Genomic DNA, 25075 nt, shown 5'->3' with positions numbered 1-25075 from the left:
GCTGTTGCAGATTTTTATGTACCCGATGTGGATGTTGCTATGCCCCGGATGCGATCAAATTTGTAAAGATATATCCACTCCTGCTCGACGTATGCAATACTAGCTTTTGCTACTCAGCTTCACCCAAAATTTAGATTCTGATTTTATAAAAAAATTTGTTTTTTATTTATTTATCTTTGTTGTGAAAATAGCCACGTTTTCATCTGGATTAGGTAGATATAATGAGCTGGGAGAAATTTCGTGACCACTGTGTTTACCGTTCGAATGTTTTTATGCGATAGACAAAAACACACAAACACTTTCTGCTTTATATATTAAGATACACTGGTAAATCCTGGACTTATAAGAGTGAATGTTACCGGAAGGTTTGCATTGAATTATGATCCAGGAATTAACTAGGTATGTTAACTTAGCAGAAGTTCAAATAGGAGCAATGGAGATAGTATTTGCCATCATTACTCCGGCAGGTGATGCGCAACAACAATTCATCCTAATGTCAGAAAATCATTATACCAAGAATGTTATCGTCTCCGAAATATTACGAAGAAATCAAGCTGTTTTTTTCAAAATACTTAATTTCCTTAAAAGATATTAATTCTTATAAACATGAATTAGTATGAAAGAAGAAATGAGGGACGCTAGTTAAAAATATGAGGGAGAGAAATGAGGGACGCTAGTTAAAAATATATTTAAAAAATTGTTCCGTATACATTACAAGTAGCTTAATAAATGAAAAAAAAGTTTGATATTGTTATTCATTGTATTCGCTGAGAAAAAAAAAGCCTGAATGTTGCCGAATTTTGCGGCGTGATTACCAGAATGACCCCTTAACACCTGCTACCGTAGAGTACTATATTTACCGTAATTATTTCTCTTAAACTCTGTATGTAAACAAGCATGTGTCGTTCGTTTTTGATTCTACCTTCCTAGAACATTCTACCACGTTGGTCGCGGAGGCGCAGCATCATGCCCGCCGAGAGCTCCGTGGCCAAGCACTCTTGAAGTTGCTCGTTTGGGCACCAATTGTGCGGGCCTGCTATACATACAGACTCTTTAGAAATAATCGTCGGTTAAAATGACGCCTAAACTACTGCTTACAGTGGTATTGTTTTTACCGTAAAATCTAACGAAATGAAACTGATATTATTATTTTCTTTCGTTTAATGTTATTTCAAGGTGAACTTGCTTTTTTTAAAAAGAATATTGGTAGATAAAAAAGACAAATTAAAAGATGTCCTATAATCTAATCTTAAGGCAGTACAGCACTTGGAAATTGCATATCGTATTCTGGTAAAAATATCAATTTATGCGATGATTGACTGGAGCAGCTACTTTTCTTTTCTAGTTAAACCATCCCTTAGTTTCCTTCCTATTGCTCACCGAAGTGACTTTGTATATTTTAACTACCGCTGATGCACGACGGGAAAAGCTGTTTTTAGCCGGCGCTCCATTCTAGGGAATATAAAAAATACAATTAAACCTTATTGTTATAAATAGATAGCATCATTTTCTGAGCGAGACTATATCTCTCGATTTCGTACTGCTGCGGCGCAATTTAGAATGTTCGATCTACTTAGTATCAGGATGCTCCAAATGATGAAAAATTAAACGACACAGCGCAGAATAGCATAATAGCAACTGAACATTTATTATCATGTCGCATACATATTGTTGTTCACTTCTATTCGCTACATCGGGCGGTCAATAGCATAATAATTTTATGCGCATCCAGTCTGCGCACCGGCTGAAGTTAAAACACGGCTAGAAAAGGGGTACCTCCCTTCAGTGAATTTCTGGTAATTGAAGTAACATTTTTTAACCGACTGTGTAACATAAATTCGGTTCACCCCACGAACGTGATTTCCTTGGTATATTTTAAATTTCATAATTATCTCGCTATGCATTTTGCCCTTAGACCTCTTTATTAGTATACAGATCATACGAATGTCCCTTAAAAGGTAAACTGAAAACCACTTTGGATAGTTAGGAAATGGAAGGTTTACTTGCCTAAGTATAAGTAATCGTTTTGGTCAAGCATTGTGAGAAATATAATTTTTCACCAGAATATTACATACAATTCTCTACCCCGAGTTATCTCAAGATCACATTATGAGATATCTCTGAATTAATCCTTATTTTTTTTATCAAAATAAATAATGGTATAGGGTCTATTTAACCCTCCGGTGGGCGCAGGCGTGAACTATGTACACGCGGACTTATTTATGGCGAAAGAAAATATTTGCCAGGGGGTTGTTCCTTTCCGGGACCTCAACTTATTCCTTTAATTTAGATTTTCCATTATCCTGTGCAATATTCGCATTCAAATTTAGCTTGGAAACATCTTTTAGCGAGTAGGAGAGACCGGGGCTAGTTGATACAGGGGGCAAGTTGATTCAGACTCCATTTGAGCGAGATATGTGAAGATTGTTGTTCAATTCTTTCCTACGATCCAGCGTACGAGTGTGTACACTGACGTTAACAATCGTTTTTTCAACTGTTTTCGTTTATATAGAGAAAAAGTAAATAGTTTTAATACGTCCAAATTATGATACCAAATTTGATACGTCCAAATAACCATGTTTTCATTCATTTTGTATGTACTTTCTCAATCTCTTTAGAACATGGCAAGAATACATAAACCAATACAATTTCTATAAAAAAAATTCCTATGGTCCACTAACCTGTGCGTGAATATATTTGCTGTATCGTCTACTGTTGATGACGCATATTACTAGCAGATTGGCCCCAAGAATACCAAGACTGAGTACAAGGATCAAACTGGCACGTATCAATTGTCCTGGTCCTGGTCCAGTCCAATTGTTTTCGGGCGTGTCTCTCTGCCAACAACTGCTGTTGCTCAACGCAGGGGCAAACATGATTGTCTGCTTGTGCTCCATTCTTTGTTTTAACAATGTCTCCAATTTCGCGAACTATTTTCGATCTTCTAGCCCAGACGAGACGTTCCAGTCTCGTGCGAGGTAGAGTTGATATACGCGTCCTTTGGCGAAATCTCATTACAGCCGTACTATCAGCCCTGTTGGGCCTGCGTTCCAACAACTTAAAATAGCCGTAAGGATCGTTTTCATCGTTGCAAGACGTCACGGTTCTTCTGTCCTCACTCTCCTTAGCCGCGTTATGAAACGCTGCGCTATATTGATCAGACGTAAGAACTGTTTATTCGAATACAATCGGAATGCCAGTTGCGGCTAGGAAATTTAATCTTCACCTGGTACATGGTGCCAAGGCACAACTGATTATCTTATAACCAAAATATCTGCAACATAAACGAATAAAACCAATGTAGTAAACTATCCACCATACTACGCGTAATTTTACAGTTCGACTGAATTATACAATTAAATGTGAACAGAGCACCTTACGCAATACTTTCTGAAATTATATTTTACATACTAGTTAGTGAGGGTATGGTATTATTTTACCTAAATTATTATAACGATATACATAAAGAGCATAATAAAAATCACGGGTCGCAGTATTCTAACAATATAGGTACCTATAGTTTCTCGACTCGTGATTCGAGACAGGTGTCGCACTATATTACGAGAAAATAGTACATTTTCTGGTTAAATGAAGAAGAACGTCTTCTCAATTTTAATGATCAAAGCCATTTTTTATAATTTTTTTTTATAAAAAGCCTTTTTTACAATTTTTTTTGTAAAAAGCCATTTTTTATAATTTTTTTTGTAAAAAGCCATTTTTTATAAAAAAAAATTGTAAAAAGCCATTTTTTATAAAAAAAATTGTAAAAAGCCATTTTTTATAAATTTTTTTTGTAAAAAGCCATTTTTTTTAAAACTGGTTGGCCCTTAGTCCAGCCCAAACCGGTGACCCTATAAAAATTAAATTCGGAGAGTATATTCCTTTTACGACGTAGCTGCTGGATAAGAAGGGATTTTTTGAAATTCCATCCCCAAAGGGGTGAAAAGGGGTAAAGTGTGTTTTCACGGACTCCTTAATATCTCTTAGGCCCGATTAGATGCCTAAAATAACTTGGTTTTTACTTACAAAGGTCACCCGCACAAATGCCTAAAATCTAATTTCAGGATTTTGCCGTAATCAACCCCGAAGGGGATAGTAAGAAGTGGTGAAGTGTGTTTTAATGGAGTCCTTAATATCTCTTAGGCCCGAAGCGAAACGCAGGGGGTATCTTGCTAGTGGCTAATATTCCGGGATTTTATTCTGCACATCGGCCCGAACATTGTCTGCCCGGTTCCATTACAAAAATCGCTCGTCCCGATTGTGACCTCCCATCCTGAGACGCTCCAAACGAATTAGTCGGTAGATTACAATAAAACTGTTCGTGACGTCGCTAGCGACTGATCACACCAACTGTGACAATGACATGTCAATCAACAAGTTTATCTTGTCGTTGCGTGGTGATCTTGAAATAAACTGTTCAGGAATCCGTGACATAATATATGTTTGTAATGACGTACCCTGCCTGGAAAACAAGACGTTTAACGCGAGAGACCGCGAGGATCGTCGCCTGGTGCATCCGGAATATGATATAGATGCGGCGATGATGTTTGTACATATGTACGCGTATGATAGCGACAGCGAACGGAACGTCACGAGTACTTTCGACAGTATCGCGAAGGATTTGAGTGGCACCGTGACGACTAAAATGTCCGTACTGAAACGCGTGCTGCGAAAATTCAACGATGCCTGCTAGAATCTGCGATTCGACGACAAGTATCACCGATCCAGACTCGATACACAATTGCAACGGATGAAAACTGAGGTTGTTATTGCATAAATATCCACGGTGGAAAATAACATAACAAATATGTTAGTAGAAAGAAGCCGGCACTGAAGCGTCACGGAACGGACATGTTTAAAGCCGCCCTTAACTTGCCAGTGTCAGTTTCACTTTTGGAGACAGTAGTTGTAGATTGAAGGACACTTTTGTGCAGATATAGTATTGTTGCGAGCACCGGGTATAGGACCGTGCATAGCCTGCTGGTGCTCGTAGCTGAAGATAGAAGAAGGTCGGGCCCCCTTCAAGAAGACGATCGGGAGGCCGACCAGAAGACGGTCTTGTACCGAACACCGTGGTGTTCGGACGTACGGGTTGGGCTTGTAATATTGTAATCTATTGCTGTTGCCCTGTACACCGGAAAGAGTGACCCAAGAAATAGCCTCTTTTTGGGTCCCACGATTTTGGAACTGAATTTTGTGCCAAATGATAGCTTATTGATGAGACACCAATCACGACAAATTTTCAAGTTGAGGTGACAATAATTTAGTTTCTGAGATATGAGAGGTGAAAGAAGTGAAAATTCATTAACGCGTCAGCCCATACGCTTCGATGTATAAACTTTTATGTCATTCCGATAATTTAAACAATTATTTCCAGGGGTTTTGCTGACTGCTAATAACGAATTTGAACTTAGATTTTCAAAATTCACGAAAAAAAAATCAAATGGCCAATTCAACATTGTGGACGATATATTAAAAACGCACCTACCACGCAGACATTTATATTTCTTGATTTTTTTTCGTGAATTTTGAAAATCTAAGTTCAAATTCGTTATGAGCAGTCAGCAAAAAATTGGAGCGGGATTCGATTGGGAAGGGTTCGACCGAGACGAATGAGAGAGCAGCGCGAGTGTGCCGAAAGAGAAGCGATATAACGATGAGGTCTTTTGTAAAATAAAATGATATCCACCACAGAAGCATTTGCTGTAAAACACGGGAAGGGATACTGACTTACAAGGAACTACTGTCAAATTGATTTTACTATTTTCTGAGATTCATATCACTTAAACTACGTAGAGACGAACCCTATTGGTTTTCTCTTCCATAGGTTCTAGTTCCCGGGAAAAGCAGGAAAATTATTCTTCAAGTATCTGATATTAACCCGATGATTAATTATAGTGTTAGACACGTCCTACAATGAGATTGTGGTCAAGTTGGTTAAGACACATAGCTGGCAATGGGAGGGTCATGAGTTTCGAATTCTGTTCATACGTTCTTCTTCTCTCCACATTGCTTCCTGCTACAGATGCAATCTTAAAGTTATTCGCTGACTATACAATTTTATTTTATTAATGGCAAAAATGGATCGAACGTTCATGAATAAGATAAGCACAGTGATGTTCAAGGTAAACGCGAAGTTATGAGTGAAACAAATAGCGAGCATCAGGCTCACATAGGATGACATTGTAGACTCGTTTTCACAGCCTTCACATTTTTCCACTGCCAACAATAACATGTTTTCCATTATCACAGATTCTTTGTTTCTCGCAATTTCTATGCTTAAATATCGATCCCTTTAATAAGGTTACTCATTCGATACTAAGGATCTGTAAATACAGTGCACACGGCTGTATTTAGTACTTATTGCACATTTATAGTTGATTATACAATTATTGATATTCACATTAATATACACAATAATATTCTGCACTCATTTTTACGCTTTCAAAGGGATTCAAAGAGAAAAGGTGCTTTTGAAATGTGAATGCGAGAAAAGCAAGTAAATTGCATAAGTACGCTCAATAGTTTAATCGGTTAATTAGAAAATAGATCGGACTTTTAGACCGGAACCTTCCCTTAAGGGTGAGATCGAAAGCGGATGGCCCCATGCTGTCTTGCCTTCAAGGATTTTGTGGCAGGGACTTAAGGTCTGCGCACACATATCCGTTCCGCGTCAGTTCCGTATCCGTCGTGCCAGTGGTAAGAAGAAAAGACCCTCTACTTTTCTTCTTACCACTGACACGACGGATACAGAACTGATATGGAACTGATATGTGTGCGCAGACCTTTAGCCTCCGCTCGGTATCGATATGTAGAGGGTACGCGAGACTGAACAGACCTGGCGACGGGTGATGGCTGATGACCACGTTGGGTCTCCTAGGGTCTGTTCCAATTCACGCATTGAGCGCATGAAATTGGTGGCATAGTACGACTCCCTAGAATTTCTCTCACTTGCCACCAATACGATGCCACTTGCGGTGCAGGAGGCGTACAGGAACTGATGCAACTCCGAGATCCTGCAGTTCCTGCGCGCCTCATGCACCGCAAGTGGCATCGTATTGGTGGCAAGTGAGGATGCCACCAATTTCATGCGCTCAATGCGTGAATTGTAACAGACCCCTAGCTATTGGGTGTCGAAGCATTGGTTATTTAGAGTGAGATAGAGAATATGGGAACGGCAGGTGGCCCGACACCGTATTATTAAAGAATAGAGACTCTGTTCCTGAAGGATCTGGCCACGGAGTGGGGAAGCCTTTGCCTTTTGGTAAGAGGACTTTGATGAACCACACGGCACTTACCCCAGAACTGTCTTAGAGCGAGCATCCTACAACCTCGCCTAAAGTCGTTTCTAACATATATTATTCTTCCTGAGCGAAAGGGACACAGATAACATAAAATAATAAATGAAATAAATCGAAGTTCTCACTTTTTAAACACCGTGCATTTTCTTTTGATCTTTTTTATTTATTAAGAACAATTTTGTGTTCATCGTTTCAATTCATCTACACTATTAACAAAGAATGTTACCTTAAAATTGAATGTGACACGTCAATTTTGAAGAAACTTAGCATAGAAATAGGACATATAAAAACACTGGACATGTGTTTGTGTGTCGCGGCGCGTACTTATGTTAAGGGCGTGGAACCCCACCTGTGGGGCAAGATGGGGTGAAACGACTATTTCTGATTTTTTTTTATTTATTCCATTGAAACCTGTAAAACTTAGGTTGATTCGCAGTTAAACTGAAAGACTTATTACCAAACAATGGTTCGGATATAAAATTGATTAGTTGATTATGAAAATCTGTGTTTCATTCATCATCAATCCTTAACTACCCCGTCTTGCCCCACCTTCCCCTACTATTCCAGCAGCGAAATTATTAATGCGGAATACCCACTGAAATGGATGGAAGCTAAGGGCGTGACAGTAAGATGAGAATTAACTTCGCAATAAGTTTTCTATACCAGAAACAACAATAAGAATGCAACAATACCACTGATCTCCAACGAGCTGTGAAGATTTAGTCAGTACCACGCCGGATGCATTTAGGGGATGGAAAATTAAGTTTTCCTGAACGGAGTATTCTGCGCGTTTTCTCCTCGCAAACTTGTGGCTGCTGCTTTTATCCCATTTACACGTAGGACTTATGATGGGATAATGGCTTGAAAGATATCCGCGTTCGAAGAAGGTACGATTACACTAAAACCTTCGCGGGTTGTACTTAAGAACAACTGATGAGGGTCGTTAGGGGTAATGATAGAAAACAGCATAGCAATATACTGGGTGATCGGCTTCATGTGCGAGAAAATTTAAGGGGTGATTCTAAACGTCGAGATAAGACGAAAAGCAAGAATAAAGAATTTGCGGTTGAGGCCTCGTTTTGTAATTATAAACGTTTAAAGATTTGGTATCTTCCGCATGAAAGCGGGCAACCAGGCCCAGCACCGGTTCACGTGGGAGAAAGCATTCCAGGGGTAGAGCGGTAGTAGTTAAATCCATCGCCGCACGGGATCGTCGTGTTACGACACATGATTCTGCGACACTTGATCCGAAATTGAAGGGTATCTCTGAATTGCACTAGACTGCCTACCCGATGAAATCCATTGTTTCCATTGCATCGACTGTAGTCCATTGATTTATCGATACAAACGCGCCAAGCAAAAACCCCAAAACACAAACTCATGCCTAGCAAAAAGAATCAGATTTCCTCCACTAAAGCGTGTAAATAAATTAAAAATGTTACTCGCACTGAACACGCAAAAAATATCAAATTTATTCGCACTAAAATTGGCCACAAGGAGATCAGATTTACACGCACCCATTGTCAGGTAATTAAAAGTAATAACTCTTAATAATTAACTTAACCCTTCCAGAATTTGCCTTGCCCTTCAGGATCTTTTGACATAGATTTTCAAGGTCAAAACTTGTCTGCGTTTTTTTTTAATATTTTTCCCAATACTACTACAATAATAATATAGAACCGAATGCTTTAGTCGACAGAACAGAATAGATCGAGACGCTTGCTCAATACGGTAGAATAAATACTTAATATTTGATAACATTGATTGAGACAGAACTAGGTTGGAGCACTGCTCGATATAATAGAATTAGATTATGTGTACCTATATATTAGAGTTTGGTCCTTCAGAATACAGAATGTTTAGTGAACCACGGTGACAAGGAGGCGGTTAAGACTATCTCCTATCGGTGCAAAGCGGCCGGTTAAAGGTCTGGGCACACTTACCAGTTCCATGTCAGTGCACGTTGCCCAGGAGCTGGTTAATGGTCTGGGCACACTTATCAGTTCCGTGACAACACAATACCGGCGTGCCAGTGGTAAGAAGAAGATGGGCGTAGAGGATCTCTTCTTCTCACCTCTGGCACGCCGGCACTGTGTCGTCACGGAACTGATAAGTGTGTTTAGACCAGCGAAGACCAGTTGGAGTCATTTGGGAGCCCGGGCTCCATGATGTTTGCCAGTGCTGCGAGGATGGGGAGCTCGAAAGCCAATGATAACGTGGGCGCGCAACGGATAGGGCAAACTATAAGAGTGTAAGCAGTAGCTTGCGGTGATGGCTCGTACCCACAGGCTGAAATAACTGGCCCACTTAGGAGCCCCAGTGGCAGCGATCACTGAGGCCCCCGAGAATCCCAGTCATGCAAGCCTATCGTACGGGTATGAGACTGCACCGTACACTAATACAGTTTTCCCTATCCGTTGCGCGCCCACATTATCACTGGCTTTCGAGCTCCCCTTCCTCGCAGCATTGATAAATATCATGGACTCGGGAAACATCATCACCCGAGCTCCCAAATGACTCCAACTGGCCTTCGCTGGTTTAGACCTTCAAGCTACCTAGGATGGAAGATTCACATGGCCCAGAAACTGGTTAAAGCTGCCTAGGATGGAAGATTCACGTGGCCCAGAAACTGGTTAAAGCTGCCTAGGATGGAAGATTCACGTGGCCCAGAAACTGGTTAAAGCTGCCTAGGATGGAAGCCAAGGAGCTGGTTAAAGCTACCTTGGGTGGGTTCCAAGGAGCTGGTTAAGGTTCTGGGCACACAGTGCCGTGACAATTCCGTGTCCGTACCGTGTCCACTGTCCACTGATGTCACTGACGACTATTCAGAGGTGTCCGCACTCTACAGTAGGACTGCTCTGGCATATTACAATTATTAAAACTAATCAGAATTATATCACGTTTGGTGCCATTTTCATAAAAAGATACCAGCATTGGTGATACTTCTATGAAGATCTAATTCAAAATATAGAAATTGACATCTTCAGTACTGAATGGTCTATTGCTGTCTTTGTCTTTATGACTCTAGGGTCTAGGACCCGCAAAGCGCGTGGTTCGAGAGCTTCGATCCGAGAACCCTTCACGATCATAAAATAGGTCCCCGTCAAACAGACCGTCAGTGCAAAGCCAAAATATCGTTGCCAACCAATTTTTAGTTTTGCCGTACGGATACGGGTTCCATGCTGACCTTGCTGACGCAGACAAGTGTGGAGTGTTCCATTATAAACCAAGCAAACGATATTTTTTTCCACTGACATTGACGGCAGGGAACTAACGTGTACGGAGAGACAGACGTAATTCCACTGTACAGGTACGGAACTGACAAGTGTGAACTGCTCCATCCCAAAACAAGCAAAAGATATCTTTTATGACGACACTGGCGGCACATAACTGGCACTGATCTGATATGTGTGCCCAGACCTTGGGACGTCGGGGATCTGGAGATTTTCTCCGCTAGCCGGTTAGACAGCCGGCTTTACACGGCTGCTCCAGATCGTCGGGCTTAACGCGTCGCTCCGGCGTGCTGTGTTGAAACGCGCGCTTCGAGTGCGCTCCTGGAGCGTGATGTGAAAAGCGCAACAATCCAAGCGCGCTCGCCAGATCCGCAGGTTTGGAGCGTCCGCTCCAAATTTTCGCGTCGGGCGTGACAAATCCGTCGAGTGGACAGTTCAATAAAACACGCCACTCCCTGTGGTTTCATTATTTTTTTTTAGTTAAAAAAGCTCCACAATTTGATTCATCTTTTTTTGCACAAAATCTTTATTTGCATTGTGACAAATTTTTGCTAAATTCAATAAGTTCGTGATACAAAAGATTTTTGAAATTTTTGTTTTTGAAATCATCTGATTTTATTTTTGCTAAGCAGGAGAAACTTCTATAAATTTTAATGAATTCTTCTAAATTGCCTATGGATCAAATTTTGACTACAATGCCAGCGTGCCTATGCAAGATCAGGTGTGTGACATGTCGATCTGTTACGTCCCAACGTGTAGAAATAAGTGAACGTTCAGATCTGCAACCCAGATTCGCGCGCTGCGAACAGACCTGTATCACATCGGAGACTTTACACACACAGTTTTGGAGCGCAGACCTAGAGTGTACGTTCCAAAACTATGAGAAAAACTGTCCCTGTAAAGTCGGACTACAGAGCTTCCGGCTCCTAGTGGGGTTTTAGTGGGTTAGAGTGCCACGCTACCCTGATGCTTCGTCAGAGACGCTGGGGTGTCTTTTGAAGATTTCCCCACGTAAAAAAGAAACGATTACTCTTCACGTACCGAACTCCATACACTGAATTCATTTGGCTAGCGCGGCTACGTTTATGTCGGGCCGTAATTTCAATTCCTGGAATCGAGTAATACGCGCGCTAATCAGAAAGTTCGCCATTGCCCGTACAAATCACAACATCGGTATTAAGCGCGTAATAATATTAGCGCATGCGCCTCACTATCCGCACGCGAGTCGTACGATCTACTAATCTTTGCGCACGCGCACATAAGTCGCCCCACGCTCGTGCTCATCGGCAGATGGCGCAACGTTCGCATTGGCACGCGCAGGCGGCGTACAAAACGCGCGGTGTACAACGGTCGTGTGCACGCAAGCCCCACTGTAGTCGTATGGTGTACAATTAATCGTATTTTCAGAGCGTTGGAGCGGAGCTCGGAGCTGAAGCGCGGAGCAGTGAAGCAATGGGGTTTTGCCTAGAGTAAGAGCGGAGCCGGAGCACGGAAAGATTTTACTGCTCCAAGTTTATTTTTATTATTTGAATTTTCTTTCATTTTATAAGAGCAGATGAATGGAATTTTTTAATTTATTTACCAATTCTCAATTTTTCATCATTGAATAATTATATCGTAGGGCCGCGCAGCCTGGTGTTAAGGCATGGTACTTTCTTTGCCCGAAAATTAAGCATTCTTTATGATTTTTTTTCTACATGAAAATTAAAAGCTAGAAAGATGTGGTTTGTTGCAGATGAAAGAACACTGTTTGAAAGTATTAAAAGAATTTTTATTTAAAAAAAAAAAAACAGCTGGAACGGAGCAGGAACGGAGCAGGAGTGGAGCAAATAAAAAATTGGTCTGCTCCAATCCCTTGCATATTTTATAATAAGGGAGAAAAAAAACGATAGTACCTACTCGGCACGGGTTTGTTACATATGCAAAGATATGTATATCAAAGTAAATTACAGTGGCACTTTCTTCGACTTTTGCGAGATTCTGTTTACACCGTATTACTTACTCCTTACGTGACACCAAGAAACTTTTATACTCAACATTTACTTCTGGCTATGTTAGTTTTCCATTTATATACATATGTAGTTAACTAACTTTCCTACACCGAAATTTGAAAGTTAGCTTCACCTTAAAATATAAATATAGACTGCTAAAAACAATACGTTTCAAATATTTACATACTTTACTTTTATGTCAGGTTTCATAAAAATCGGAGTGTCACATTTGGTGATGTTCCTCGTTAGTAATCGTTAAAAACTGACTCCACCAATGAATAATCACGTTCTTTTTACAGGAAGGTATGGAATGTACCGCTTATTTTTTAAACAGGGACGTCTGTACTTACACAAAATCTGTGTGGTACAGATATTACGCTTGTACGCACATAAGTAGGTACATACATACCTATATCTCAAAAATATTTTTGACTCCCAACCAGAGCGCAAATAAAATTAACAATTTTCTGGAACCCGTACAACTTTTAACCTTATTAATTCCACTAGATACTATGATGTATTGATGCTTGTATATATCACATACTATTTATCCTGTACGTGTTGAGATTCAAACGGTTACAATTAGTGGATGGTAGATGCGAAAATCTTTCAGTCGCATTTATGAAACACATTCGTCTAGCACCTATGGGCATGACGCCGAAAGTGTTAAGCACATGTAAACTACTAAATCTGTGTGGACAGCAAGTTGCACTCAACTAAATCACTCTACTTGACCGAGTTTCTGGGTGCATGTACCTACCCAACAGTAGGATCAATAATTTCAATAATTTTTCTGTCTAGGGAAATAAAGGAGTTAAATACTTAAGAATCCCTGTAATTTTCCTGAACAACTTCCTTTAAGTTTTTGTATGCATTACTTCAAACACGAGTTTTCAGCATCTACAAATAACGAGAAACGCGTTAGGGAAAGCTGCAGGCGCTGACAATAAATACAACTAGTTTTAATGCTGCCATACTTTTACGCGCACAAAATATCTCAGACTCATCTTATTAAAGATGTAAAACAATTCCGGCTCAACTGTTTTCTTAATGAAGGTCTTTCGGTCTTACCGACGTGCCTCTTGCGCCGACCTACGCTAAGGGTCCGCAGCGTGAGTACTTTTCTACCTGTATCGTCAATTTCGATCACTTCAGGATCAACTACTAAGGCGCACCGTAACATAATTACCTAAAATATTACAAAATTTTACCACCGGTTTATTAGATGCACGCAACGAATTCATATCTCGCAAAATACAAGTAAATTTTTTATGTAATCACTGTTTTTACAATGCGAAAATCAAAATTCCAATTTATCCGGATTTTGTGTTTAGGTATATAGTTTTCACATACAAATTTACAGGGAACTGGATTAGCATTTGACCAGAGAATTTATCAAATAAGTTTTATTGTTACGAATGTTATTTAAACAAATCCATTTTTCCAGACTCTGATTACGTAACTCGATTCCTTATAAAGAAATACACAACTTTGCCACTCAACAGTTTTTCTACCTCTAATAGTTTCCAGGGATTCAATCAAATAGGTTCTGTATTCACAACTTTGAGGACTGTTTCACCCCTTTAGATGGATGATGGCAGCTAACAAGAGTATTCTTCGAATACGTATTTATCAAACATTTTTGTAAGAACTACTTTCTACCAAAACCACATTAAAATCAGTGATTGTCACGTTGAGGTGTTCCCTTGTATGATTAAGGGGTCATGCTCAGTCAGGAGGCCGAAAAAAGGGTGGTCTTTGGAAATTTTTTACTCAAAAGCTGTAACACATTTCTCGAAAAATCTTTTTTCCTTTTAAGGGTTGCATCTAGTACCGTGCATCGTAATTTTTTTATTTAAAAATATTTATCAATAACTAAGTTATTGTCCATCACTCGAAGGTTCTCTAAAAAGGCTTCTGCGGTAACCACTGCTGCTCGAAAGTCGATCATCTAAAATAAAAAATTCAAAAGAATTGACTTATTATATTATATTATCTAGTATTTGAACGAAGGATTTTTTTATCCCATGCTTAGCTTTCTTTTAATTGACGAAAATCAGGCACGATTAATGATAAAAATTGAAACTTTTACTTTAAACATCAGCCATTTTTTCCAAATCAATATTTCGAAAATCCTTCGTTCAAATACTAGATAATATAATACAATAAGTAAATTCTTTAGAATTTTTTATTTTAGATGATGGACTTTCGAGCAGCAGTTGTCACCGCAGAAGTCTTTTTTTTAGAGAACCTTCGAGTGACGGACCATAACTTAGTTATTGATAAATATTTTTAAATAAAAAAATTACGATGCACGGTACTAGATGCAATCCTTAAAAGGAAAAAAGATTTTTTGAGAAATGTGTTACAGCTTTTGAGTAAAAAATTTCCAAAGACCACCCTTTTTTCGGCCTCCTGACTGAGCATGAACCCTTAAGTGCACATGCACTCGATTTTCAAAGTCGTTTCTCTTGAAAACAAAGTCTTACATAAATAATATGCATTTTAAAAATTTCAGCTTATTTTTGCACGAGGTAAATACCTTACTATCCCCGCCTATATCATTAATTTTACTACATTGTTTGTAGTATTAATATGTCTTTAATATATACCTACATATTAATTATTTAATATACCCAAATGTAAGGAAACAATCGAAAGAGGTAATTGGCTAGCATGACTACAAAAGCCTTGCTATAGAATAAGCGTATCTATTTGTATTTATCTTCTGTTACGAATAATATACATCGTAAAACAAACTAACAATAAGTATTGACACCACAAATTGCAAAATCGGAGCTGCATCAGACAATAGTTATGTCGTTTGTATTATACGTTAGAAGATATTTACTTTTAAAATAAAGCACGGTTGTTTCTCATTCGGAGTTGAAGAATAATTAATTATCTATCATAGGTACTGTTTCGTTTTAAAATTTGTTTCGCTTGAGTATTTCAAAACATTTTTTTGCTGATAAGCTGCGTAGTAAGTGTCAGTTTATCTTAAACTGCTATGGATATTATACTATAGATTCATTCTCTTACATAATTTTTTTAAAACGTTCGAAACGACGCCGACGAGTAAAGAAGTGAAAGAAGATAGTAGAACTTTCCGTAAACTTGGCAGAAAAATGGACAGTTTACACAAACCTGAACTTGATCTCCTAATATTTAGGTGTGCATATATAATTTGATTACATTTCGTTCAGACTTACATAACTACCTTTTACTTAAAGCTGTTATCAAATTACATACAAAGGGATATAAAGGAAAATCGATCATAATAAGATAATGCATAATGCTTGCAAGACCCAACATCAATTTTTTTTTCTTTAATTTTATTTGTATACACTCAGTTTTAACGTGTAAACTGTTGTATAAAATGTAAAGTAAACTTCAAGCTAAAATCTATTTAAAGTCAAATTAACTAAAAATACTATGTTTTCTTATCGTTTCGAAAATTGTGCTACATACTTTTATTTAATGAGTAACAATGAGCTGCAGAAATATAAAAATGGAATAAACAGTAATTAAATATACACACTTTATAACGGAAAGGAATTATTATCAATACATAATAATTTTTTCTGTAAAGAATAGCCATGTGTGAAATGGTTTTTTAAATCATTGTTTCACGTACTATACACATCGATATTAAAAGTAGTAATGCCGTAATTTAAAATATAATATTTAAGCTGTAACACTACGTAGATTAATAAGTAATAAAATTAACTTAGACGAAGTAATGCAAAAAATGTAACTGAGAGAAATGTCTTATTATGCATTAAAATGTAAACAATACTGATTGTATTATACAGGATATTTTTATTGTTTCCCTTCTTATTCAAAATTATTAAAGACGGCAGTAAAGAGTTTTACTTCTTAAAATTTGTTAAGGAGGGAAGGGTTTTCTCAAATTGTACCAAAAACGATTTTTGGCTAGCAGATTACACTAGCACTGTCACTAACCTTAATTTACACTAAAGCTTTAATTAGTCCTGACGGGGGTGAAATTTAAAGTTAATTAAACTAATTTTTAAACGATAGAAATATCGTTGCTTAAAATAATACGATTCATTCCCCATAAGTACCGAAGAGTATCGTGTAATTTATCAAATACATACCTGTTTTTATAAAAATAAGTTCGTACAAATTATTCGTGAACTTCGCAGATTCAGCAGGTAATATTCAGCACTTGCAAGAAAAGCAGTTTCTTAGCCGATGTTAATGATTCTTTAAGTCACGATAAGAACCACTAGAAAATGGATTCAAGACGAACCGATGAAGTCGCGTCATTTCTTCACTAAATGCTTCTTTATTCACATTTGGTGTCGTTCATTTCTCTTGTATTTTCTATCAGTCTTTGCACTCCTCGCGGGAACTGTTGTGCTACCTCTAATGACTAATGTTAGTCCATGCCGTTGCAGAAAGTAAGAGTAATTGTAACCGTAAAATCAATTCCACTTAATAAGTAGACGTAGGCACTCATAAAGCTTCTAAGTTGTTTAATTCTCCGGAGAAACAATCATTCCACTGCACGAAACGATAAACTTGTTAATGGCGACAGGGCAATACTTTGTATATCGAAGAAGTCGCTGAACCAACTATAAGGACGAAACGATAAAGACAAGAAAACACGGAACATCGTCAAACCAACGCGGGGGCTGACGACGCACTGACTACCCGTCTGGCTGCACCCGGCAGTCGAACACTCGGGAGAGAACACTCATCCTCCCGACCCATTCTCCCCTACCGCACCGACATGCTTCCTGAGCCAAAACCCCATCCTCCCACGCAATCCTCTCGAGTTCTGTGTGTCCTTGTCTTCGGCCTCGGCCTTTGCCGATCGAAACCGCATGATCCACCAGATAAAACATTGAGAATCGCATAACGTACTTACCTACGATATTTCCATGCACATTATGGGAGGATTATTACTGGCCAAGCTACAAGATTCTAAATTTGAGCTTCTATCGGACAAAATGTGTCGAATGCACATGTCAACGAAATTATACGTTACGTTTCCAACTTAATACTTAATCGAATACGCTGTAGAACATGTTTAGGTATGAAAGGGTTTAGTTTGTGGTAACGGGGAAATGGATATTAATTAAATGTCATAAATAATTCTGAGCAAAGTATCTGTACAATAATGTATCGTCTACAATAGTTAATCTTCTAGTGCATAGACTTTTAATTCAGTTGTAAAAATTAGACTAAGTAGTCTAATTTGAGGATGAAAAGACCGAATCCGATGTCTGTTTCCAATTTGTGAGGAAATAATAATAATAATAATTTTTGCAGGGTGCGTAGTTCAAAAATGCACTTCAAACTAGATTTCTGTCAAATCGAAACGTCAGATTGGCGTGCTTCTTAGATCAATATTTGCGCTGTGGCACTACTTTTAAGGCTAGCAAATGAGAATTCCGAAGCCGTGGATTAAACAGGTACCCGGCTTAAGGCAGGCGTATGCACTAGAGCAGGCTTGCCCTTTAGGGTGCAAACACCTCCTCAAGTTCTGGAATCCGGGCTCAAGTTCAGCCGAGGGCTGAACTGTTACCTTGTTAACCGTTGCGTGGGTTCGCGAGAACTGCAAGAGTGTGTGTGCGCCCATACGCGTGAGGCCCCGTTACATAGACTCGTGGTGCGAGCCAGAGATGGGCATTATTTAAATAACAAATTATTTAAATGACGTATCAAAAACAAAAGAAACTTTAGTCTTATTCGTCATGAATAAGAATAACCCGAGTCAGCTTTTTAATCGAAGCGCCATGATTGAAATAATTCAATCATGGGGATTCAATCGTCGGCCATGATTGAATTAGTTCAATCATGGGAATTCAATCATGACTAACTGAACAATGTTTTCGTATTCATGATTACTTTAGTCGATTGACGCTCGACTAACGTTGGTGAGCCTCGAGAGTCTCGAGAGCCTTTGATCGAAGCCGCGCGATGCCCGAGCCGAGCGACTATGTATCGTTCACCCGTCTAAACTGGTGCCTGGAGATGCTCGGCGATGTGTCATCGATTATACGGAAAGTGAATTTCTTTATTTTTCATCGTATGAATATGAAAGTGACACCAATGGATTTATTGCATTCTCCCGATTAAATGGACAGAAAATAATTTAAATCGGACTACTTTTAACGAAACGGGGCTTTAAGTTGGCTAAGTTGAATTCTCTGCTCATGAAGTCGAGAAGTGAAGTGTTTGTAGTTACGTCGACGTTGAAGTCTCCGCTGACTACGATCGGGACTTTAGTGTTGTAGTGGAATGCGTCTGTGAGGCGCTGTTGCCATTTTACCTGTTCGCGCGAGCGCGGGTTGCAAGATAAAATGCTGACCCCGTAGTCATTAGCCCCCTATCATAATCTACGGGATCTACCAGTTGTTAAGACAAGATTAATATGAAATGTATTTATGCAAAACATTTTTATACTGCCAAGTGGGTTATTTTACATATGTTTTTGTATCTCCAAATGTAACAGAAATATTTAAATTTTCGGATTCGTATGACCTTGTATGTATTATGAAAATGCAACTATTTTACGGCGTGATTTGTGTTATGAAAAAGAAGACAGTCAGTTTAATACATTTATTTCATTAATTTCTTTATAATATGCCATTCTTTATGAATAAAAGACTGATTTTTTTAAGTACAAAATCAAGTTTTACACAGCATGTTCTTATCGGCGCCTACAGTTACAACATTTACAATTCTGCTGACGGGCATGATTACTCCATTGCCGACGTAACTCAGAAAAATTGTTTATCCACTCGCAATTGGGCTTAGGTGGTGTGTTACTATTCCATGCCATTTCTTCAGCACATTGACAAGCTTGTAAACCAGTGTCACTAAATCGTGAATTACTGCACTTAACAGGAACACAGCATCCATAATCATTCCGACAAGAACAATACTGATCAGCATTGAATGCCAAAATGCCCCTCCTTTCAGTACCCGGGCAACTTGCTGCATAAAAAATTGAAATACAACAAACTTTTGTATCATACTTGCTACATAAAAATAACGGGGATATGTTTCACGTTATTTACAAAGCAATTAATATAATATCCTGCGTAGTGCATAATAAAAACACTCAGACAAAATAGTTGCATTAAAAATTTCTTTCAAACTGTAAAGGTTCTAAAAGATAGTGACGGATATGAATATTTTTCATTGATAAACTAACCATAGCAATCACCACAAGGAAATGGTTCAGGTCTGTCAATCTTTTTGCAACAAGACATATTCGTTGGTCAAGCTGGGCAAAAACTTAAATTTTCCACAATAACTGCTTTGTGCTATGTACACCGTACTACTGATAATTAAGTATCTAATGCTGTGTGTAAAAATTTGGAATACATCTTTATAATTTATACTAGTGTAACATGTTTAATTTGGGGAGAAGATATGAAAATGTGACAGAAATGACGATATTCATCTGTTTAATCAAACGTTTTTCTTACACTGTTTATTATTGTATAAAGTAATATTTTAAACTAACAGTGTGTTCAAGATTTCATATTGTATTTACAATGGTAAACTAAATATATTTTTAGTGAACTAGTAAACTAAATTTTAGTAAATTAAATATAATTTTAGTTTAGACAAGTATTAAATTTATATTGACACCAGGTCGGCGAACACAGTTGCATTTTCTATAAGGATTTTTTATAACTTTTTCGTCCAGACATGCGCGACCAAACGTGCGTTTAAATGCGTACGTTTGGACGCGATATCATAATCATCCAAATTATTGAATAGAAGACGGATCCATATTTCGATGAAACGCATAAAAAAATTATAAATTTGGCTTATATACAAACAAATTTCTAGGATTATGACATTGTACAAACATAAGTAATTATTATATTTTGCCGATATAAATTGCCGTGCTAAGGGTTATTTAAAAGTCATATTATTATACTTCATTAAAGACGTCTCAATATCCGTTACAGTATGCAAGTTATTCGGCGGTTGTGGGAAAAAATTTAGAAGGTGACTCTAGACGCCAAAATAAGACGATCATCAAGAATAACGAAAGTGCGGTGGTGGCTTCGTTTTGTGATTATATGCGTTTAAAAATTCGGTATATCCCGCCTGAAGGCGGGCAACAGCGCTGCACGTGGGAGAAGGTATTCCAGGGATAGAGCAGTGGTGTTCAAAGCCACTGTCGCACGGCGTCATTCATCTCAGAGAAACTGCGACAAAATTTACGACATATGATTCTGCGATACAAGGGCATCCGCAGATTCTTTCCCCAGGGGGGGTGGGCACTTTAAGAAACAATGACGTTAAAGAAAAAATATAGTAACGAAAACACAAAATTAAACTCTTCCTTATTGCATTTGTAGCGCCAATTTAATTACCGTTCGCGAGTAGCAACACGAAATCGCACAAGTTTCAGGCGTCAATTGCACCCCATTGGAGTGAGTTTGAGGCAGCAAAAAAAATTGCGTTGTAATCAGGATGACATCCCCTACATATTTACAAAGTTTCATAATTTTTGGAATTTCCGAGTGTGGATCTTCCCTTGTCAAAAGTATGAGGGTTGAAGCTTCGTAAGCCGTCATACATGAAAATGGTTACCCCTACGAAAAAAATCATAAAAACTTTTTTGTACAGAATTTCCTAAGCTACAAATTTCATAACAACTAATTTTGTCGTAAAACTGTTAGCTACCGAGATATTCGCGAAAAACAGCTTTATTTTTATCTTCAACCCTCTGTAAAAATTTTAGCGGACGTCAGATCGATGAGAACTTTTGACATATTATTTAAAACGAGGAAATAAAGGCCCATGCCAAAATTTCGCTTGCTGCGAATTATTCCGTAGATTGTTTATTATACAGAAGAATGTTTGATGCTATTTTTATGTATTTTAAGGGAAAATATCACCCTCCATTGAGCGTATCTGGATTTTTGACCCGCTTTTTGTAAACCTCTTTTTCTTTAACCTACAATGGTCTATAAAGCAATTTTACACTATATACATTTGGAATAGTTTTATAGAAAGACTCGTCTCCGATTTTCTATCGACTAGATTGCAAAGTTCTCGAACAGAATAGCTACTGTAATGCAGTTGCAGCTGCAGCTGAAGGTTCCACTTGTGGAAGTGATCTTGTAAGTTCATAATTTATAAAAGAATCATCAGCATAAATAATTTTTACGAATTTTATATTACAATACCTAAAGATTAATATTGTTTTGGCGTAGTCTGAAGATCGTGGCAACATAAATATCTTATTAGTTTTACAGATACGTGTTGGAAGGAACAGAAATTAAGGATGAACAAAATTATGTTTCGAAAATGAAATAAGTTTATGTGATACTTATTCATTAAAAAGTTCTTCAAATAAAATAATAATAGAAGTATATCCCTACCATGTTAGACCACTGTTTTTTTTTATTAAAAATTGAATATAAATCAACAAGCAACTACATTTCATATACTGCGATAAATACTTAATGCATTTTATTTCTTTAATGTACAGTGTTGCTAATAACTATGAACATAATACTGAAGTGTTTTACAGGACAAAAAGTAAGAACAGTAAGGCACATTGGTTGGAGGCGCATCCTATAAGTACTTAGTCGCTACAAATGTAACTTCTTAAATATTATAATAACCTTAAATAATATATCCATAAATTAAATTGTTAATCACTTGAAATACTACTTATTCAATTTGAGGAAATGATTAAATTACATTCTGAATAGTCATTTATTAATACTTTAAGTAGTTATTTACATACAAGATTGTGAATTTATGTATATATATCACAAAATTAAACGCGTACGTGTTCTTGAGAGACAATAATATCAAGTCACTCAACAGTTTCTGATTCTATTCCTATTTCCTCGTAAAGCTCAGCTTTATTACCAGGATAGTTTTCCAAGATGCAATCCATGATATCGATACATAAACGTTTCCGCTTTACGTGTTCACGTGAATAGTTACTGAGTGCTTTCTCTGTTTTCCTTTTGCACTCAGTTAAATCTTCTGTACCGCTTGCTTCCATTAGCCCGTCCAATTTATGTGTTAACACCTTAATATTCTCTTGAACCTCAGCTTTCTGTTTTTTCGCCTCTTCGATTGTGATACTAGACTTTATAGACACCAACAAAGCTTCCTGCACTTTAATTTCATTTTCCAATTCTTGATACTTGCTTTCAACTTCATTGGCATGTGCTTGTAATTCCTTATCTATCCTCATCAGCTCCTCTACGCTGTGGCTTGAATCCTGAACTACGCAATAAACCTTTTGCTTTCCATAAACCTGAAGCGAAAGTCTATCAGTTGTGTCGCTCGATATTTAGATTTAATAGCAGTCGCTGTACCTTTTCAAATAGTTTTCCTCCAGCCACCAGCTTGTCTATAACTTTCTGTACAGCTGTTTTACCATATTCATGGTGCAAGTTGGACACAATGTCGTTGATGCTATAAGGCCTATTCTGTACTTTCATGTATTGAAGTACAGTATCTGCCATTATTGTTGCTCCTGTATCCCTCTCTTTTTGTACCAAAACTTCAAAGCAACAATTAATGTATTAATAATTTTTCATCCTTAGATCTTGGATGCCAAGTCCATTTTAACCCATAGTATAATTTCATTTTGTATTAGATTTTAATTTCATCAAATTTGCTAATCCTTTTTTTCTTATGGCATGAAATCTAACGAGTAATAGTTGAAAGGAAAACAAAATATGTTCACAAAATGCGGACAAGTAATATTTAATCTGATTTCAAAGAATAATATACACATCATTTTTTTTATTTCTATCTTGTATAAACATTACAGATACGTTTTCAGACATCTCTAAGTGTTTTATTCATATTTGTTATCATGAATAATACAAATATAAGATTGTCTATGTTTTCAAAACATATATATTCTTCGTATAAAGAAATCACACGAATTACATTAACAGGATTTGCAACATGCTTGTGAAATATAGCATTTTGAAATGTTTAAAATATACATGTAATGAAAACATAATTAGTTTGACATATGAGTTGACATACATTTTGATTGAGCAATAAGTAATAGTCAGTAGATTATTCGGAATAACAATTATAACAGATTATTTGAAACATTACAATGTATTATAATCTCATATATTTTTATAGATACAATTTTTAACCACATAAGTTACGGAATATGAAACTGTTACCTACCAACTTTTGGTTTTGATTGTTAATTAATTGTATGTAATTACTTATTAACCTGTCGTCACAGAAATCACTGGATAGGTTACAAGACTACACAATCTGTCACTGCTGTCACACGAGAAACATACCTAGCATTACGGACGCGGACAGAGTAAAGCGAGCCGAGCCGATTCGGACTCGGCTCGAAGAACCGAATCGAGCCGAGCCGAGTAACCTACTCGTAAAAACCGAGCGGCCCGAATGTATTTCGTGGCGATCGAAATTTCCGTCACTTCGCTTATTTTCTAAACTGTTTACACGGCATAGATATCATGGGCAATGGCGGATTTAAGAAAAAAGGCCCAGTTGGCAAACGTTCTGAGGGGCCCATTTTTGGGGGGAAAATGAAGAGGTGGTTTACTAAAAACGGGCCAAGTGTAGTAGTGCGTAAAAAAATGTAGTGTTTGGATACCTATACCTAACCATCATTTTTTTTTTTGGAAATGGGGTCCTGCGGAGGCCTTCTGTGCAGGGGCCTAGATGTGGTAGGCGGCAACTGCTCATCAGTCACTGATTATGGGCGTCCGGAGGAGGGTGGAAAATCAGCAATTGCCCCCCCTGGGTTTTGAGAAATAATCGATTATTTTTCAAAACTGATCTTCATTAAGTTTATACCAAAAAAGTGATATACTTCCGAACGGCCCCAGTGGCCGATCGACACGAGGTTTGAGGGGACGGGTGGGAAGGGGGTGTATACCTTAAATCTAAAATTGTATATAATAAAAATATTAATAAAAAAATATTGTTAATTTTTTTTACAAATTATTTTTTTGAACTGCATATACGTAGCCCTAACGGGGATTCACCCTACCCCCAATTTGTTCTACGGACAGCTGGACGCGTTCCCCTTACCTCCGCGTGCCTCTCAGGCGCCTAAATGGTACGCGCATTTTGCTGAAATTCAAAGCCAATTTTCTCGAAAACGAAGTGCGATATTAAAAAATTGTATTCTATACTTTCGTCTTATTTTGGCCTGTAGAATCACCCCCTAGAGCAGGCTTGGGAATTAAGTGCTGCCTCTGCGGCGGCCTAGCTGCTTGGAGCGCGTCAGGCCCGTACCACGTGAACCGCGCGTGGCGCATTAGGGTGACATTGTATCAAAAGTTTTTCTCACAATTTTGGAGCGTACACTCCAGGCGTGCGCTCCAAAACTGTACGTGTAAAGTAAAGAATGAGAAAAATGTATGTTTTTCTACATACCACTTGCATACGTGTATTTATGATCTACTATTATTAGTTCATACATTAAAGTTCAATAAACCAATAACATGATAATTATTGCTGTAAATAGCAACAATTATACTGCTGCGACAGGTATACTTGTTTCTAGATATTG

At 37.9% G+C, this 25075-nt stretch overlaps 2 protein-coding genes across 6 annotated transcripts in view; both read right to left on the bottom strand.

Annotated features, from left to right (window-relative positions):
- LOC143369295 (trace amine-associated receptor 9) overlaps positions 1 to 17266 on the bottom strand; it is a 46783-nt gene extending 29517 nt beyond the window's left edge. Inside the window, exons 1-2 of one of the 2 annotated variants that reach the window (XM_076813063.1) lie at positions 16647 to 17266; positions 2682 to 3274 (exon numbers count right to left, since the gene is read on the bottom strand). In XM_076813063.1, coding sequence (XP_076669178.1) covers positions 2682 to 2897 — 216 coding nt within the window. In that variant the 5' untranslated portion in view covers positions 2898 to 3274; positions 16647 to 17266. The remainder of the gene's footprint in view (positions 1 to 2681; positions 3275 to 16646) is intronic. The other variant, XM_076813062.1, reaches the window with a different exon arrangement.
- A 4731-nt stretch (positions 17267 to 21997) lies between these two features.
- Positions 21998 to 23861, bottom strand: LOC143369057 (homologous-pairing protein 2 homolog). 4 transcript variants are annotated; one of them, XM_076812474.1, is made up of 3 exons: positions 23707 to 23861; positions 22869 to 23056; positions 21998 to 22807 (listed from the first exon to the last, which is right to left on the bottom strand). In XM_076812474.1, exons 2-3 carry the CDS (start codon positions 23016 to 23018, stop codon positions 22355 to 22357), a joined length of 603 nt encoding a protein of 200 aa, XP_076668589.1. In that variant the 5' UTR covers positions 23019 to 23056; positions 23707 to 23861; the 3' UTR covers positions 21998 to 22354. The 4 variants fall into 4 exon arrangements, with proteins under 4 accessions (XP_076668589.1, XP_076668588.1, XP_076668590.1 ...); XM_076812473.1 differs by having other exon boundaries at positions 22869 to 23202; positions 23707 to 23858; XM_076812475.1 differs by having other exon boundaries at positions 22869 to 23041; positions 23707 to 23858.
- Between the last annotated feature and the right edge of the window lie 1214 nt (positions 23862 to 25075).

Source organism: Andrena cerasifolii, chromosome 5 (genome assembly GCF_050908995.1).
Source record: "Andrena cerasifolii isolate SP2316 chromosome 5, iyAndCera1_principal, whole genome shotgun sequence".
Classification (NCBI taxonomy): domain Eukaryota; kingdom Metazoa; phylum Arthropoda; class Insecta; order Hymenoptera; family Andrenidae; genus Andrena; species Andrena cerasifolii.
Note: the sequence above shows the minus strand (reverse complement) of the source record. Positions and strands in the feature narration are given on the sequence as shown.

Excerpts from the sequence above, each read along its gene's own strand:
- LOC143369057 (XM_076812474.1), bottom strand. The coding sequence starts at position 23,018 with ATGGCAGATACTGTACTTCAATACATGAAAGTACAGAATAGGCCTTAT. Across the intron at positions 22,808-22,868 it reads GAGGAAAACTATTTGAAAAG|GTTTATGGAAAGCAAAAGGT; the intron begins GTACAGCGACTG and ends CTTTCGCTTCAG.